Consider the following 14,634-nt stretch of genomic DNA (forward strand, 5'->3'; position numbering starts at 1 on the left):
ACACTCTGAAGTGATATCAGATCCTAATGGCAGATATGTTGTTGTAGTGGGCAAGCTGTTTAACACACCACTAATACTGGCTAATATTTATGGACCTAACTGGGACAACGCACAGTTCTTTCTTAATTTTTTTTCGACTCTCCCAGACCTTGTCTCCTATAAACTAATTCTAGGTGGAGACTTTAATTGTGTCCTTTCTCCCCAGCTGGACCGATCAAGCGTAAGGTCGAGCAACACCCTCTCGTCAGCAGCAGTGGCTATTAATTCCCTACTTCGTTCTTACGGCTTATCAGACCCTTGGCGTGCAACAAACCCATCTACGAAGCAATTTTCCTTTTTTTCCCCTGTACATCATAGTTACTCCAGGATTGATTACTTCATTGTCGATAACCAGCTACTTCCCTTAATTTCCAGCACCAAATACCACAGTATAGTGTTGTCAGATCATAGCCCTGTGCAGATGGGTCTGGTTTTTCCAGGTAATGTAGCGCCCCAACGAACGTGGCGGCTAGACCCCCTACTACTTTTATGTGAACGCTTTAAAACGTTTCTCAGCAATCAGATTGACTTCTTTCTAGAAATTAATGACACCCAGGATGTGTCGAGGGGAGTCTTGTGGGAGTCTATGAAAGCCTATATTAGGGGCCAAGTTATTTCTTATGTGGCACACAGAGACAAGGAGCGCTCTAAACAACTTAAAGAACTGGCTGACAAGATTGCGGATATGGATAGGCGTTACGCTCTTTCACCTACGCCAGATCTTTTTAAGGAGAAATTACTGTTGCAAACTGAATTTGACACGCTTATGACATGGAGAGCCGAAAGAAATATTTTTAAATCCAGGCAGGTATATTATGAGCATGGAGATAAAGCGGGGAGGCTCCTTGCACTTCAGCTCAAACAGCGGTCAGCTGAGCGCGTGATTTCGGGAATTGAAATAGGTGCTGATTCGATATCTCACGACCCCCGAGTCATTAATGACCAGTTCAAATATTTTTACTCTACCCTATATCAATCAGAGGTGGGCAGTAATTCATCCGAGATCTACTCGTTTCTTGACTCGCTGGATCTTCCCAAGCTCTCTCCGGACGCTCAGTCGCCTTTGGAACAGCCGTTGTCGATTGAAGAGATAACGAACGCTATTAAATTATCTCAGACTGGAAGGTCGCCAGGTCCGGACGGTTTCCCCATGGAGTTTTACAAGGAATTCTCTTCGAAGCTCACACCTATTTTAGAATCAGTTTATGCTGAATCTTTTGCTACTGGCAATCTGCCGCAGACGCTTACCCAGGCCACGATCTCAGTCTTACTAAAGAAAGATAAAGATCCTGTACAGTGTAGCTCATACAGGCCAATAAGTCTTTTGTGCTGTGACTATAAGATTTTAACCAAAACTCTTGCACTACGGTTGGACCCTATTATTTCCACCATTATTAATGAGGACCAAACGGGCTTCATTCCCGGACGGCAGTCATTTTTTAATGTGAGACGACTGTTTAATGTGGTATTCTCCCCCCATTCGACAATACAACCGGAAGTTATTCTGAGCCTTGACGCTGAAAAGGCGTTTGATAGAATCGAATGGTCCTACCTTTTCACAGTTCTGGAGAAATTTGGCATGGGACCTACTTTTTGTAGATGGATTAAAGTCCTATATTCAACGCCTATGGCTGCAGTCAGGACAAATGGTCTGATTTCGGAATATTTTTCGCTCTACAGGGGGACGAGGCAGGGCTGTTGCCTGTCACCCTTCCTGTTTGACATTGCGATCGAACCGCTGGCAATTGCTATCAGATCTGATGAGAGGATTAAAGGTATATCCAGGGGTGAGGTAACTCATAAAACTCTGCTTTATGCTGATGATCTCCTTTTGCAGATATCAGACCCAATTGGGAGTATGCCCCACCTTTTCCGCTGGCTGCGGGAGTTCAGCAACATATCGGGGTATAAGGTTAATTTATCAAAATCTTTACTGTTTCCATTGAACAATCTGGCAAAACAGACCACTTATGACGATTTGCCTTTTAAAATTGAAAATGACAAATTCACATATTTGGGACTGGAAATAGCTGGCTCGATTAAGACTATTTTCCAGTATAACTACAGGTCTATTCTGGACAGTACTAAATCTGATCTGGGTAGGTGGTCAAAACTTCCACTTTCGCTGGCAGGACGGATAAATGTGGTGAAGATGACTGTAATGCCCAGGTTTCTTTATCTATTCCAAATGATCCCCATCTTTCTCCCCAAATCCTATTTTGCCCAGCTGGATCGCTTTGTCTCTTTGTTCATATGGAACAAAAAACCTGCACGCATAAGGAGAGCGAGCCTGGAGAGAGCTAAAGCTGATGGTGGTTTGGGCTTACCTAATTTCTTATTCTATTATTGGGCTGCTAACATTGTCAAGCTGACATATTGGATAACCATGTTTGCGGATGGGGAGGGTCCAGTCTGGGCAGATATGGAACTGAGAGCTACACTCCCAATCTCTCCGATTTCGATCTTAACTGCCCCTCTCCCACTGAATGTCAAAGCATCTGGGCTGAACTCCAATTTGGTGGTTCAAAATTCAATTAAGATCTGGGGTCAATTCAGGAAACATTTTAACTTGACAAATACTTGTAGCTTTTCTCCGATAATGTTCAACCATCTTTTTACACCATCTCAAATAGATCATTCATTTGCAGTCTGGCACAGAAACGGTCTGGTTTTCTTTCAAGATCTCTTCACTGAGGATGGCTTTGTCTCATTTAAATATTTGTGTGAAGACCATAACTTACCAAAGTCTCACTACTTCAGATACCTTCAGGCTCGGAGTTTTGCCTCTAAATTTCTCCCAGGGTACCCGTCTCTGCCCTCTAAGGACCTACTGTATCTAGTTCTTAATGTGAGTCAGCCCACTAAAAGAGCAATATCGAAGATTTATGCATTGATTCTTGAAAGCTGCCCTCATACATGGGACAAACCTAAGGCGGCGTGGGAAGGGGAGGTTGGAGAACTCATGTCAGAAGACATCTGGAAGAAAGCCATACAGCGTATACATACGTCTTCTCTCTGTATTAGACATGGCCTGATTCAATTTAAGGTCGTCCACAGGCTCCACTATTCTAATGACAGACTGTCTAAACTGTACCCTGATGTTGCACCGAATTGTCCTAGATGTGATTACTCTCCTGTTTCTTTGGGGCACATGTTTTGGTCATGTCCCTCCCTGTATGGTTTCTGGACATCAATTTTTCAATCACTGTCAGCTATATCGGGTGAAACACTGCGGCCTGACTCTTTGATAGCTATCTTCGGTGTACCTCGGGAAGAGCTGAGACTCTCTCCCCTCCACAAAAACGCAATAGCCTTTGCCTCGTTGCATGCCCGCCGTCTGATACTGCTGAGCTGGAAGGCGTCGAACCCTCCTTCCTACGTCCATTGGATTAGAGAGGTGATGTTGGGATTAGCTCTGGAAAAAATTAGGTATACCGTGCGCGGCTTGGAGAGTAAATATGACAAAACCTGGTCACGGTTCATAACTCATGTCAAGAGTCTGTCTTTTGCCTGATTTATTGTTCTTTACTTGTTGGTAATTTATGCTCTTGCTCTCTTCTCGGACTGCTGTCCATAGTCTCCTCAATGCCCGTACTTTGACTGTTGGGATTTCTTTATTCCCTTTTTCTTCTTTGTTTCTTCTCTCATGTGCCGGGGTCCGGCTGTTGGTGCTATAATGACTGTCACAGATTGGTTTGAGTGTTTCTCCCCTTTTTTTTTTTTTTTTTTTTTTTTTTGTGTTGTGTGTATTGTGCTTCCTGGTTGTGGGGATGCCACCTGGATGGGGGTGGGGGGTAGGGTTCGCAACTTTTGTAAGAAATTCTGGACTGTTTTGTTGGAAAACTATAAATAAAGTTGTAAAAAAAAAAAAAAAAAAAAAAAAAAAAAAAAAAAATGAGAAGCCCGTTTCTATTTTAGCACGCGGCTTCCTTTGGAATTGCTGAATCGGGGGGATCCACCTACTGAAATAGACTGTTTTTGTTTCTGTTTCTGTTGTAGAAAACACAGGAGTCAGTTCTGGCTTCAGATGCTGTAATTAGCTGCTGCTTTAGCAAATCAAATATCGATTTAAAACTGAAAGTGAAAAAGCAAATGAATTTGGCCTGGGGTGTCACATAGAGACCTACTTCAGCAAGCAACGAGGAACTGGGATGAGCAGCATTAAAACGATCAAGACTAGAAGAAACTAAAATGACCTAACTCTGTGAATTGGACTGATTAAATGTGCTAGACTCAACTGGACAGCACAGATTAAAGCTGACAGAAGACTGAATTACACTTCTGTGGAAAAGATATGATGAATGCTCAGCTGGACATAACTGGATTGCAATAGTTTAGCCTGGATGGAATTGGACAATTATGGATCGAATGGATCACTGGTATATGATATAAAACAATCGGCAAAGGTTGAATGTCTCTTTCATCACCTGCCAGTCAGCTCCGCTCATCCTCTATGGGCTTCAAGACATCACTAAAACATGCAGCCCAGCTTAAAGAAGAATGCAGCTCCTTCATATTATGTGCACAAATTGACAAGTCCTTCTTTGCCTACTGCAAAAGGAGATTGCTCAAAAATGGCATTTACACTCACTGGTCACTGCATTTGGTACATTTTCAACCGCTCTTTAACTCAAATATCTAATCAGCCAATCACACGGCAGCTTCATCCATCCAGCTCCATCAATATAGGCCTGTAGACATGGTCAAGGCGACCTGCCCAAGTTCAAAATGATTGTCAGAATGAGAAAGAAAGGTGATATAGGAGACTTCAAACATGCCATTGTTGTTGGCCGTTGGCTGGTTTGAGAATTTCAAACACTGCTGATCTACTGGGACTTTCCCACACGACAATCTCTAGGGTTATCAGAGAATGGTCAGAAAAGGAGAAAATGTCCAGTCAATGGCAGTTCAGGGTGCCTGTTTGGCTTCCAAGTTGAGCAGGCAATATGCTGCATGTGCTGGAGGGCTAAATGCTGTATCCCGGGTCTGACTCAGATCCAAGGCTTGTTGTCTCATCTTCACTGCACAATCTAATACAGACAAAAAGGAACCCCCAAGACATGCTTCTAGCTGATTGGAAGGCTGCAGAAGAATGTACAACAGATGTGCTACTGCTGCAGAAGACCACACCAGGTGGCACAAGAACAGGATACTTAGGCTACAATGTTGCCTGGTCTGACGATTCTCAATTTCTGCTGCAAAATTCGAATGAATTTTTAAATATGCACGGATCCATCCCACCTTGTTTGTGTAAATTGTTACAACCAAATGAGCATTGTTGCCTAACTGAGCTTAACCACAGCCTGAATATTGTTGCTGACCTATGACCCTGCACCATTATCTGATGGATGCTTCCAGCAGGATAACACACCATGCCACAAAGCTCAAATCATCACAAACTGGTTTCTTGAACATGACAATAAGTTCAGTGTACTTAAATGGACTACACAACCACTAGATCTCAATCCAATAGAGCACCTTTTGCAATGTGTTGGAAGATTCACATCATGGATATGCAGTCGACAAATCTGCAGCATCAGCGTGATAATAACTTCAGAGGAATCTCTGCTGAGGCCAGTGAGTTGACTTTTTAACAAGAGCTTAATAATAATTCACTGAAAATGCACAATAGCCTCTAGGACAATGTAATCCTTCAAATTCAAAACAATTAGCCTATTTTCAGGATGGGCTTTTACACAAAGAGCCACGCAGAGCTTCGTTATTAAGCTTGCTGTTTCCTTGTTAAAATTAGAAAAGATCTGTTTTCCTTCCGTCTTCCCACCCCCGAGCCCCTTCCTTCTCCCTTTTATCATACCCAGAATGGCCAGCACCATGCCATCTTTCAGCACTTCCATGGATCCTGAGCAGACAAAGAAGATGGCCTGGAGAGCGTCACCCTGTCGAAGGAGGTACTCTCCTGGAGCACAGAAAGAGGTCTTGATGTGCAGTGACAGGGAGCGCAGGCAGCCGCGACTGGCAGAGGCAAACAGCGACAGCTCCAGGATCTCCTTGTTAAGGTGCATGGTGATGTCAGATCGCAGCTCATCTGGGAAGTCCTTCAGCAGCTGTAGAGATGGGGGGGGGAATAGAAATCAGAGAAGGATGTGAGCAGCATGACACTTGTAATTGTAAGAAAAAAAAACACATGTACCTAAAGTTAAAAGATATTATTATTACTATCATTATGTAGTAATAATTACCTTTATACACCATTACCAACCAATGCAACACCTGTGGCTGCAACACAGACAATATAAGGTGAGAATTTGGAGAAACGCTGTCATTTGCACATCATCTATCTGTCCATCCCCTCAGCGGGACAAAGATCTGCAGCTCAGCAGCATCACAGCTGATCAATGAGTCATCAGAGCCAGGCTTACTTTAATCAACAGGCCCATCTATAATTCATTTGTCTGGGTTTCATCATCATCACTCCCTCCACTCCCTGCTCTGTTTTCTGACAGCTGTCTTGCAGGCATTCACAGCCTAGAGGGACGAGTTGCTACTATACTGCTGACTGGTTGCCTCCGTTTCCCTGAGCTTATCAAGCAGAGGTGTTGTTCACCCTGTCTTACTGTGTGTTTTCTCTACATGGTCCTGAAGCCACATTTGCACACTTAGATCTGTTTGCACGTTTCCTTTCACCTGATGTTGTCTTCAACAAAAACAAAATCTGGTTTTGAAAACCAGCCTCGAATCATCATTTTTGAAACTGAAGGCCGAGAGCTTGTCCTCTAAATATCATCATGCATAGACAAAAAAGTCATGTCTTCTTCTCCCTGTGAGTCAGTGCTCAGGGCTAAACACACCTGCATTCACTGTGGGTAATCATAGTACCATTGATTGTATTTTCACCTCTACCGTGAGCCTAAATGTGGCTGACATGTAAGGAGTATGTGAACTTTCAAATGAGTTATCGGTCCCTGTGGGCTGTGCTGTTGGACATTTAAAGTACAAGTGAACAGACCAAGTAGGGAAAGGGTTAATACCAACTGAAGTAATTACTGTATTTGATGCTGATGTTGGGATATCGTCAATGCAAAGACACTTCCAATTTCAGTTTAGCAAAAACCAATCAGGTCGTCTTCCTTTCATACCTCGTTACAGTCGATGCCATTGTTGACCGACCAGGTTGTTTGAAAGTACTCCAGCATTCGCTGCTTGAGGCTCTGCGGCAGATGATGGACACGTATGAAGTCCTTGAGATCTTTGGTTTTGGTGTGGTACAGAGACCAGCGTGAGTACATCCTCTGGATAATGGCTGTCACATTACCAAACACCAAAGCGTGCATCAGTGCTGCAGGTAAGAAGAGATGAAGAAGGAGAGTTAATGAAGTGGACAGTAAGCATGGATGACATACAGTGAAAAATGTGCTGACAGTGAATTGTCAAGACAGGGAACAAAAATAGGAAACCTGACTAAACTCTTTTCTAGACTGGTTTTGTATCTCACAGTAAACCAAAGAGAAACATCAGCACAAGTGTTACAAGTGCAGCACAATAACAGTAGAAAAACATGGAATTGGACTCAGATCATAAGTTGCTCAAAGCAGGTCAGAGAGAAACATCTAGAAACAGGAACTCTGTCATATTTCTAAAATATTAAATAAGCAACAGGAATAAGGCAGGAATACAACAGTTCTGCCTCCACTTGATTTCTATGATCAAATAAACATCAAATCAACTAAATATACACATGCATATCCTGCAGCTCTACTCCTAGAACACAGGAACATCAGGATTAGGTCTGGCAGGGTCATATTTGATTGGGATGACAGATACCTGTCCTGTTCACCTAAGCTCATCCACTTTTCAGCGGTGCTGCAGCTGTGTCGCATGCTGCAAGACGGGAAAGTGGGACTGCTGTGACAGCGATTACTGATTGTGGCATGAGCTATTAATGAAAGAAAACTGAGCTTTAAGCTTCACCACTGAAAACTAATTACATTTTATGTTTTACACTGTTGTAAGGTCATTTAGTCATATTGTTATTCATGTTTGCATTGAATGATGGAATAAAATGATTTAATTCAATTCCACCCATCCAGTTTGGCCTATGTTTCCATATAAATATGAACAGGTGCTTGGTTCAAGTTTTTATTTCGTGTAAACCCAACAGGGATAGCGTGTGTGTGTGTTTGTGTAAGCACATGTTTGTGTGGTGTGTCTGTGACAGCTACTGCTACTGCCCCAGGCAGCCAGGGACATTTAGCATTTAGCTGAACCAGAATTGGGAGTGTCCACAGGGAAAACCCCCACCACGGTGACCTCTCCTCATCCCCAAAACACAAATGTAGTGTAACAAGCCAGTTTAAACCGGATCAGACCTTCCTGCAGTTGTCTGCCAGTGAAATATAACAGCTTACAGTGAAACAAATGATGGACCAGGATCAGATTTTGTTGATGTTCCATCCATCCGTCTATCCTGCTTCACTGCGTATCCGATTTCAGGTAAGGGTCATTTGTACAGGTAAGTATAATTCCACACACTGTTGTCTCAATCTGATCTCATGATAAATGTAAGCATTTCCATCATTTCCAAAACACGTGTGCACTCAAGTTAATGTGACGATATCTCACGACTGATCGTTTGTTCGTGTACCTCCTATAAGCATGACACAAACGGAGAAGATCTTCTCAGCGTCAGTGTTGGCTGACACATTGCCGAAGCCCACGCTGGTGAGACTGCTGAGTGTGAAGTAGAGTGAAGAGATGTAGACGCTTCGGATGGAGGGACCACTGCCAGAACCATTAACACCTCCTGTGGGATAGTACGGCGACTCCAGACGCTTTCCCAGTTCATGGAGCCATCCTGTTTTAATATAGTGTAAACAGCAAACGGATGGTCAGACAGAAACGTTAAATTTGTTTCAATTTCATAACAGCAGTTAATATAAAAATTCAACTCGACTTGTAACAAAATTTCCACAAAATTACCAGCCTTCATTTTTACTGGTTATCATGAAATCCTATGCAGTAATTGGTGAAAAGAAATCTGCATTGTTCTCATGACCCACTGGATATTGACCGGGATCCAGTTATGAAGATGCAAGAACAAGGTAATTGTGAACAGCACAGCTTATCGATGCTAACCAAAAATCAGCCCAACAGGCCTCGTTATACATAAGTGACCTGAGGACTAAAGGGGAAGCCTTGTGTTTCGGTATGAGAAGAATTAACACATTTTGCACTGATTTTACAATGCACACACACATAAGTGATGCAGTTGTTGCACCCACCTTTTTTTACGGCTCTACCGTAAAGGCTTAAAATCCTATATGAAGACCCTGATGACAAATGCATATACAGGTAAATATAAGATCTCACTTGCAGAAAAAACCCTGTATCTCTGGTTTTAACGGCACTTCAGAAATTTAAATATGACTTCTGTCCTGTTCAAGTTTGTCTTCTTGTGCACCTCTACACTATTGGTGATGAAAGCTTTTTTTTTTTTTTTTTTTAAACCAAAAAAAAAACCCAAAACCTGCAGCCAGCGAGCCTGCAGGTAGTGCATCAGGTGTGAAGCATAAAAATGAACATGACTTTGAAGTTGCTGAGTTTTGGGGATGTCCAGTGTTGTCACAGGGAGAACATTCATGAGCCAGAACAGCACAATCTTTACTCACCACAAATCCAATTAAGCATATTTCACTCTCTTTGAATTTGTCCACTTCTCCATAATAATAGTTAAAGGCTAACCGTTCTGACACAGTGGAGTAGACCCTACATGCAGCATAGATGCACAATTTGCAGGTGCACTGAACAGGACTCTCCGGAGAACAATCTATCAATTGCAGCTAGCACTGGAAGCAGTCCAGAGGTCAACATGAAGGTCAAGCTGAAAGGGCCAATTTTAAACGAGTTAATGTTTTTGGCCTTTAGGGATACAGTCTAGTCTGTCTGTCTGTGTCTTTTATTATACTAGCCTTTATTATAGCCTTTGTATGAGTCTGTTTATTGCACAGATTTTGGCCCATAGAAGCTCAACGTTTCTTTTATACTGAGTCTGACAAAACTAGATAATGACTCCTTCAGCTAGAACAGAAACTGAGGCTGTTTTTTTAGCCCCACATTTTGTCCCAGCATTTGATGTCACCGGAGTCAGTTTTCCATTAGCATCCTGTAACAAAGTTGATAACAAATCTCTGCAGGCACACATCACATTACATGTACACTGTTACCACAGTGGTGAGTAGCTCTGAGACTTATTAATTAATTTATTTTCACATGGCTACAATATAATGAATTCAATTAATTTTTGGTACAAAACACAGCAACAAATCTTTTTCTTTCTTTGTCTGGTTCTCTGTGATATTCTAGCAACATTTGTGGTGAATCAGCACATTCAATGTCTTCCTGCGAATGATAGGGGGTGGGAAGATTGTATTACATTACTAATCCAAGCACCAACAGCGCCTGAAGATGCTACAACTGATACTGGCAAAGTGCCCAGTAGCACCGGTGCTATGCTGAAAAAAAAGGTCTCGGTTACAAGTCGTTGTTTGTTTTGACATCATAGGATTTCAAAGGCGCTTCGAAGGAAGAACACTACAGATGCAATGTTTTATGTGAGACTGTTGATGGAGAAGTATAGAAAAGGTCGAAAAAAGTGGCACTGTGTCTTTGTGAATCTAGAGAAAGCATATGATATGGTGCCAAAGGAGGAGCTCTGGTACTGCAAGAGGAAGTCAGAAGCGGCAGAGAAGTATGTTAGGGTGGTGCAGGACATGTATGAGGACAGATAGACAGTGTCGAGGTAGGAATGACAGATGGCTTTAAGATGGAAGTGAGATTCCATCGGTGATCTGCTCTGATCCTTTTCTTGTTTGCAAGGGGACAGATGAGGTCAGGCAGGAGTCTCCTTGGACTAGGATGTTGTGACGACACTGAGATCAGCAGTGAGAGCAGGGAGCAGATGGATAAAAAATATGGAGGTATCCTCTGGAGAGAAGAGGAATGAAAAACAGGAACTACGTGTGTGTGAATGAGACGGAAACAAGTGGAAAGGTGAAGGTGCAAGGAGCAGAGGTAAAATAAATGGGGTGAACCATCCAACACAACGGACAGTACACGTGAGAGGTGAAGAAGAGAGTGCAGGCAGAATAGAGAGGGTGAAGAGTGTCAGGAGGAATTCGTGACAGAAGGATAGCAGCAAGAGTGAAAGAGAAGGTTTACAAGATGGTAGTGATGGTAGGAAGCAGATGATCCACTGTGGCAAACCCTAAAGGAAGCAGCTCAAAGAAGAAGAAGAGTTTGAAGATTTGCGGTTAAGATTTCCCCCGCCACTGACCAATATCCCAGTTGTTCGTGTTGTCCTCCATTTCCTTCTTGCCGATGATGTACCAGATGCAGGCCATCCAGTGAGCCAGAAGGGCAAACATGGACATCAGCAGGGTCAGAACCACAGTGCTGTGCTGCGAGTAGCGGTCCATCTTTTGGAGCAGCCTCAGCAGTCGAATTAAACGCACTGTCTTCAACAGGTGCACCACTGACACCTGTAGGTAAACAATAAACCAAGGTGAATCTATTTGTAGATAATGAAGTAACTGGTTACATACAAGTTTTACTGTTAAGAACTTTCACATTAAAGTGAAGTGGAATTCACATTTTGGATTGACAGATGTATTTTTAATTATATGGACAAGGATACATTGAATCTTCTTTAAAATGGTTCTTATTATCAAAGAGTTTAAAAAAACACATAAAACTGACATTCTGTACTAAATTTCAAAGCCAGCATGAACTTTAAATGATTGTCAGTTATTAACAGTAGTCTAACCAACAAATTCTTCTCAAGAGATATAAAAAGAAGTGTCGAAGAACTAAAACATTAAATGTATTTTCAGTTTTCTCAAATTAACCAGCCAACTGGTGTTAAGAAGCTCCCCACTATGATATTTATGGGAGGCATATCAAATAATAGCCACCGACTATGTTAATAATATTTGATTAAGCCACTTTTGTGCACATGCAGCACTAATTATAGGAAAAAAGAAGCATTAGTTACTCAGTTGCTCTCTGACTCTATAATGTGATCTGTATCAAGATTTGCTGATAACCTTGAATGCAAGAGAAATCAGCCTGTGTGTTGGTTTTGTGTCTTAACTTAAAATTCCCACCTTCAGCCGAGTTTGCTTCTCTGGACTTTTTATGCCTTTTCTGTTTTCCTTCATTCTGTAACCACTTAAATTTTGGCCCATGTCTTCTGAGCCCTCCTCTGACTTGCACCTGCTCCTCAGGCAAACTGCGCGAACAGTCTATCATTTGGGACTTGCTGTCATCTTTCCCCACAGGAGATGTACACACCAGGTATTATTAAGAAAGATGTAGGACAAAGAGGACATGTGATACATGTTACATGTGTATTTGTGTAGCGAGGAGAGGAAGCAGGGAAAATTGGGTGGGAAAGTAGGCCAAAAAAATACTGTATATAAAGATAGGGTGTAGTCAAAGCATCCAGACAGTTATCTTCACTTCCACAAAAATAAATAAATAAATAAATACAATAAATCATTCAGCTGTGATATTCTAATCAAGAAATGTCCTTAAAAGGGATTATGATCCTGTTCATATCAATTTAAGGAGAAGAAAAACAGGAGATCTCAAGATCACGTCACTATATTTAAAAAAAATAAGGACTTGGTTTTGGATTTCTCTGTGCAGTAGCAATTAGTCACTGAAGTAGTTTAGGCCATCTAAGAGAAAACAAAACACAGTGATTAGATAAACCTCCCTAAAGAAAAGGAATTCTGCGTCAGCTGTGTATAACGGGGCCAAATCACCAACACTGCTGATAAAAATGGTCTCCTGCAAGTGCTTCCAGCAGCACCTTAGGGTCCTCTATGCTGAGCAAATGGAACAAAGCATCAAGAGAAGAGTGACACATTAGAATGATAAAAATAGTGTGCAGGAACACTGGGACCAAAGAGGTCATGCTAGTTAGGCCTTGCACGACCCAGGTAACATGATATATTCTGTGCACAGTGTTTAATGTCTCAACTAAACATTCAAGGCAAGATAACAAACATCACATTGCAAACATTGCAAAGCTAGCCCCAAAGTATGTGGTACCGGACCCAGAGGGTTTGTCTTTAAAACTGTAGAGGCTGGGAAATTATAGAGAGTCAGAGTGAGGAACCCTATGCATTGAAGATGGGGCCCATCAAAGGTGGCCAGATTAGTACAGTGAGATTAATCAGTCTGTCACACTACAAACAGCCTCTGTCATGCACCCAGAAAAGTCGCTGACTAGTCAGCGCAATCAAGACTTCAAGGAAAATGTCAAAGAAAAAGCATAAACTGCCAATTGTAGATAAAACATTTCTCAGTATTGCATAGGTCAGTCTCACGTCTAGACGGTCACTTTAACCTTGCATAGATGTGCAATGCATTGACTGTGGTGTGGTGTTGTCAGGGTACATCTCTGAATGCTAAGCTTATGCAGACAGAGAAGCTAAACCAGGGTCCATTAGAGTACCATGTGCTGACACACCGCTGCATATAATCCACACATTGTATGCAAAGCTAACCACACCATAACAACACAAAATCTGTGTGGATGGATGTCCAACATCTGTGTCCACAGCACATGCATTATTTAACATATGTAATAAAGAGTGTCTTTTCTTTGGGACAATTTGTTTCTCTGGCCCCTGGGTTACATTTGATGTGCAGACTCAGATATTTTCTCAGGCTCTGTGCTGATTATCAGCAGGGCACCGTATAACTATTTCATGTAGTAATAACTAGAATATATCAAGGGTTGTTTGTGTGTACATGGGTGCATGTGAGGGGACAAGGAGGTAAAGGAGGGAATTACAGTGCTTGAACAAAGCTAAGAGGAGGAGATATGTGGACTGTCCTTATCAGAGCTTCTCCTGCACATGTCTCCAGTTTTATGGTAGCTTGTCCTATCGCCGTGAGAAATAGAGAGCTGGTGCAGCACGAGGCGTAATGAAGCCTCCTACTGAGCCCAGGGGAGAGGCACCATCTCCCCTCCACTATCTATCACCACCCCACATCCCACCTATGGAGCGAGCAGGCTGCGCCACGTCCCGTTCTCTCCAGCGCCATGAGTGGTAAGCAATATAATGTAGCCAGCAATGCATATGTGCACCACCTGCTACTTTTTCCTTTAACTTTTCCTCCTGTCACTTCCATCTCACCCCTGCCATTCACATTTTCATTTCCTCTGCTTATCAGGTGTGAAATATATATGCTTTGCAGCCTGATTGCTTACTTCTGCTTTTTGTGCGCGTGAGACCATAAGGTTGCAGAAATGCTCATTATTTCTCCCCCTGTAGCCACGCCTTTAGCCCTGCATGCCTATCACAACAGCATGGCCAGTCATGCATGTTTATTTATTTATTTATTTTATTAATGCCACGGTATCGGCCCAATAAGCATGAATAACATTGTTCCCTAATGCCAACAGGGCATCCAGCCATACAGACCCAGGAGACCTACTCACAGCAGCTAAATCAAGCGGAGGTTTCTGTTTGCATCAACTATGTACTGCTGAAAAAAATGTTCATATCAGTAAAAAGCCAGATAATCTCAGCACACTTTTCATTTAAGAAAGAAGTAAGAAGTGAA

The 14,634-nt window shown here is 42.3% G+C and overlaps 1 protein-coding gene across 1 annotated transcript in view; it reads right to left on the minus strand.

The window, feature by feature from the left end:
- kcnh8 (potassium voltage-gated channel, subfamily H (eag-related), member 8) overlaps positions 1-14,634 on the minus strand; it is a 64,281-nt gene that overhangs the window by 17,270 nt on the left and 32,377 nt on the right. Inside the window, exons 7-10 of the mRNA XM_085262215.1 lie at positions 11,330-11,534; positions 8,642-8,851; positions 7,137-7,336; positions 5,855-6,104 (exon numbers count right to left, since the gene is read on the minus strand). Of these exons, the coding sequence (XP_085118341.1) occupies positions 5,855-6,104; positions 7,137-7,336; positions 8,642-8,851; positions 11,330-11,534 (865 nt within the window). The remainder of the gene's footprint in view (positions 1-5,854; positions 6,105-7,136; positions 7,337-8,641; positions 8,852-11,329; positions 11,535-14,634) is intronic.

This window comes from Mchenga conophoros, linkage group LG22 (assembly GCF_057382185.1).
Source record: "Mchenga conophoros isolate Kocher_MC1m ecotype Shallow Benthic linkage group LG22, M_conophoros_male_GT1.1, whole genome shotgun sequence".
Classification (NCBI taxonomy): Eukaryota; Metazoa; Chordata; class Actinopteri; order Cichliformes; family Cichlidae; genus Mchenga; species Mchenga conophoros.